Genomic DNA, 4,853 nt, shown 5'->3' with positions numbered 1-4,853 from the left:
GGCATGTGCCCGATGGCACCATTTGCTCCCTTTATTCCAGATGATTACTTTCATCATTTAATAATGGTACGCTGTGTACAATAGGTAACGATTATCGACATTATTCAAAAATCCAAGCATTTATTTATTCTCTGACACGCTAGCAGTGACGGGTAGTCGCTAACAGCGAGTAGAAGAAAGCTAAAGCGGTAGTTACCGTTTTTGTTCGACTCAGGCTTTGAGGGACGCCGTAGTGGAGGGCTCCGGATAGTTTCGACAACTTGTAGTTCTTTAACGTGCACTGACATCGCATAGATTTATCGTTTTATTTCCAACGCTATGCTGCCATGGCGACAAGGGACAAAAATGTACCCGGAAATAATTGTTGCTCGCCGCTGAAAAGCTTACACTGATCTAAGAAACCGGTCGCAAGCAGCGTCATGCACTATACTTTTACAGGGGCTGTCAGGGGCAACGCGCTTCACGCATCCAGCCCGCGGCTTCGAAACCAGGAGGTTAGAACGCTGCTGACAGACGACCGGCTCCTACGTCTCACAAATTAACATTTACATGAACTCAGCGGTGCTGGCATTGGATTGCGTCATCGAACGATTCAGGTTATCTCCAACTAGCCTGGTAGACCTGCGTTTTTTTTTAAGAATTCATTACAAGTTCGAAAACAGAGAGATATTTTTCTTGCTATTTTCCTTTTATCTCCTTGAAGACCTCGTATCTCTCTTCTATTCCTCGCGAAGAGCATAATTTCGCGGCCAATTCATGAATCTCTCTTTGGTAATACAATCTCATTTGAAGCTCTTGTAACGCCCCCTATCGTATCCGACACACGGGTTTGAGAGGAAACGCAGCCTGCGCTTCTAGCGCTATCTCTCGTGGAAGAGCTCAACCTTTCCTGTGTGATAAGAATTACGTCGTCGACACGTTCTGATAACGCGTTGACAGTGTATCAGCACCTTGTTCACCTCGCCTTTTGCTCGCCGGAGGGGCTCGGAGGCGGTCGCCATGGATCTGTTAGGTTCGCTCAAGTCGTACTTCAAGACCAAATATGTCATCACCGACAACCTCATGTGCCGCATGCACCACAAGGCGTCTGTGGGGATCTTGGTTGCTTTCAGCTTACTGGTGACCGGCAAGCAGTATGTCGGAGACCCCATCGACTGCATCAGCAAGGATGCTGTGCCCGGGAAGCTGCTCGACACCTACTGCTGGATACACAAAACGTTCAGTGTGTCCACAGCCTGGCACGGGAAGGTCGGCGACGAAGTGGCCTACCCCGGAGTAGCCCCCCACATAGAAGGCGAGCCCAGGGTGTACCACTCCTACTACCAGTGGGTCTGTTTCGTGCTACTACTGCAAGCGCTGTTCTTCTACATTCCTCGCTACATTTGGAAGAGCATTGAAGGTAACCGCGTCCACAGCCTTACGGAGCAGCTGTCTACTCCGATGCAGGACAAGGCGACTCTGGACAAAGCCCGCGATATGGTCGTCGACTACCTGGTGAGAAACAGGGGCAACCACTGCGGCTACTTCCTCGCGTTCGTGCTCACTGAGCTGATGTACTTCGTCAACGTCGTGGCTCAGATCTTCGTCATGGACAGGTTCCTGGGCGGCGAGTTCTCGACGTACGGCTGGAAAGTCCTGCAGTTCACCGAGTGGCACTGGGAGGCCCGCTACGACCCCATGATCCAGGTGTTTCCGAGGATGACGAAGTGCACATTCCACATGTTCGGTACGTCCGGCGACATTCAGAAGCACGACGCTGTCTGCGTCCTTCCCATCAATATCATCAACGAGAAGATCTACGTGTTCCTCTGGTTCTGGTTCGTTATCCTGAGCTGCATCACAGGCGTCTTCCTCATCTACAGGTTGGTCGTCATCGTGTCCAGTTCCGTTCGCTTCCATATCATGTACAGCCGCAATCGCAACGTCAATTCCCAGAAGCTTCGAGAGATTGTGCAAACCATCAGCTCTGCCGACTGGTTCATCTTCTACCAAGCGAGTAAGAATATTGACCCGGGCAACATTAGAGAATTCGTCGACGATTATTATAGAAAGATGGACGACAAGCACAGTGACAGCGGACAGAAGCTGAAATGAAGAAGTTCTCAAGTGTAATAATGGCCGAGACTGCCCAAAATCGATGCCACTCGGTGAGCTTCCCTTCGTTCTCCTTCGAGGTACTGTCAAGAACGTCACAATGGCTCACTGAAGGGCAAGCACAGCCGACCGCGCAGTGCCGCGCCCAGTGTTGTCGAACTTCTTTATCTACGCCGGTTCAACCCTGGGGCTAACTCTTCGCCGGTGAAGCTGCATGTGATCCAGAGTGCAGTCGATTATCACTCTGGTCTCAATGTGTGCTACTGGAGTTTCACTGGAAACTTGTTAGATACTGTGTGCGCTGTAACTACGCGGTGCTTTGGATTCTTCTACTGTATCGACGTGTCCGGATGGTAGAGATTAATATGCAAGATTAGAGCGAGGTGTGAACGAAAAACTGTCTAGTTCCTTAAATAAACGCCTGGTAGAGTATGATATGACAGAAAAATTAGACCGCGAAGAGCGAAGTGATTAAGACGGGTAACATTGTTGGAGTAGAAATTGCCAAAGAAAAAAAATGTTCAGTATTCATGAAAAAGTTTTTCTATTCAATGCAATGTAAACGACCTCGACTGACACAGTGGCTTCTTACGGTCGCGTACGAGTGAAGTAATATTTCTATTTACAGCTGGAGACAAAACGGTAAGGGGGCGTTGACGTTCCAGCCTGCTGTGATCAGGGAGGTCACTCCGTGTGAAACAGCTTTTCAAAGGGGAGAAACGACCGTTCCATGGCCCGCCCAAAGCCATTTCTTACTGGGCGAGGTGCAGTAAAGATATCGTAACGGCAGTTACGCCAGGCCTTATCACCAACCGTCGCAATCGAAGCGAACAAGCATCCGTCCTGAGCACCATTGATAGTTGAAGGGCTTTTGAAGGGCACGTCCCTGTTTCTACGAGGTACCACTGCTTCTAGATGGCAGCACCGACCTGAGATGCGGAAGAAGCATGCATCCAGTCGCCTGCTTCGGAGAACATGTACGTATTCGAAGCGGGCTGCGAGAAAAGCTTGACGCATGACTAAAAACTACCCTGCTTTTTTAGTTTCCTGCTCATAAGAAGATAATTAAAAGTTGAAAAGTGAGTACACATCAAGGTTCATAAATCTTAAATCAAGCATTGTTTTGATTTTACAGCTGCCAGTAGCGGAGCGGTGGCTGAATGTGGTGCTAAATTAACCTTTGGGTCATCAAAGCTAAGCGCAAAAGTGCTAAGAAAATCTAGGAGTCATGTTCAAGCGCTAAGATGGATCGGTAAACCGCAGGAAGTTTGAATATCTTGCCCCTAAGACTTGCGTGAGCGCTCTCTACCTCCGAAATGTTTGTTGGCGCGCTTCTGCACATAAATATAGAAAGCTGTTTGCACATTTTAATGAATTTTATTACATCGCTATTCTCTCGTAAAGCATATGCTCAGATGCTCAACACAAGTGATATGCTAGTCCGGAACCTTTTCCAGCGTTTCAACTTTTATTACGATTAATACCGATTGTAGTGGTCTGACTCAATAAACAACGCAATTTTTGTCTCAGTTCAGTGCCTGCAAACAGCAAACCTGGCTGTACGCCAAATACATGTATATTAACGTAAGCTTTCGCCCAAGCTCACATGATTTATTGGAGACTACCATCGCCTAATAAGGTGCTTCTGTTGCTACTGTTTCTGCAATATAAAAAATAGTGATTCCGGGGAAAGACTACAGCCTCGTTCTGACACTGACTCTCACTGTGAAATAAAAATAGGTATAAGGCGCAGAAAGTTGAAGCAATAAGTGTTACTAGTACGAGGTAAGCAGTCTGCCTCTTTCCAGACGACAGCGTTGCTGAAAGTGCTCCATTTTCTTGCACTCCGCTGCGAGACTTGTTTTCATTGTTCATAACAAACGATTTCTATAGCATGCAGATGCGTTGCTAGAGCAATATTTATAAAATTTGGTCACGCCAAGGAAGCCAGGCTAAACAAGTTTAGTTGTGTTGCCACTACGGGCCGCATGGCGCTAAGCGTTAAAATTTATCGCGGGTATTTCGAATGTTTGGTAAATTCCACTGTTTTTTTATGGCCGTCGGTACTAAGCACACGAACTCTTTCTACAGCGGAATTTTGTAGCGTTTAGGAAGTGTAGACCAAAACTAATTCCTGTCAGAATGTTTGTGCATCATCCACTCGCGTACAGTAGTTTTCTGGCAGTTACAAGCGAAAATATCCCTTCTGAATTACGTTCCGTTCGCTGCTGGCAGCCTACAGATGGCGCCAGTTGATGCCCAGGAAAAGGTTACAGAGTGGCTTGCATTCTTAGTTGCGCTATATGAGGAGTGCTTTTGTAATTCATATCATGCTTCATCGTTGCGTGCAACCACTGTTCGTGACTGCACTAATAACATAAATCGAGATTTTAAATCCTAACCCTTAAACATCTGCTGCGCTTGTAAGATTTGAAATCATTCGGAACAACGTCCGCACCACGATTAGGACGCAGCAGACGGCACTGCTCAAGTCACGGAGTTCGTCCCCCCTCTGACAAATAAGTTGCATTACAGAATGAATTTCAGACAAACTTGAGCAGCGTGAGCGTAGCTACGTTCAGAAGGAAGTCTACATGCTTGGGGAAACACCTTGGGGAAAAGTTGAAGACATCATCCGTTAACGCTTAGCTTGCCGACTCCCGGTGGTCGCACCCGTTTTCCCTCTCACCTTCCCGCCAATCAGAACCATGTGCGCGAAGACATTGACCTAGCTCAAGCACGCCCGAAAGGTTCGCGCA

The 4,853-nt window shown here is 47.5% G+C and overlaps 1 protein-coding gene across 1 annotated transcript; it reads left to right on the top strand.

The window, feature by feature from the left end:
- Positions 1–949: 949 nt before the first annotated feature.
- LOC149360234 (innexin inx2-like) lies at positions 950–3,623 on the top strand. The gene has a single exon (XM_089572223.1). It carries the CDS (start codon positions 1,000–1,002, stop codon positions 2,092–2,094), a length of 1,095 nt encoding a protein of 364 aa, XP_089428349.1. The 5' UTR covers positions 950–999; the 3' UTR covers positions 2,095–3,623.
- Positions 3,624–4,853: the final 1,230 nt, after the last annotated feature.

Source organism: Amblyomma mixtum, chromosome 2, assembly GCF_055824585.1.
Source record: "Amblyomma mixtum isolate Tamu chromosome 2, ASM5582458v1, whole genome shotgun sequence".
Lineage (NCBI taxonomy): Eukaryota > Metazoa > Arthropoda > Arachnida > Ixodida > Ixodidae > Amblyomma > Amblyomma mixtum.
This window is presented reverse-complemented; position numbering and strand designations above follow the sequence as displayed.

Coding starts and splice junctions, on each gene's coding strand:
- LOC149360234 (XM_089572223.1), top strand. CDS start 1,000: ATGGATCTGTTAGGTTCGCTCAAGTCGTACTTCAAGACCAAATATGTC.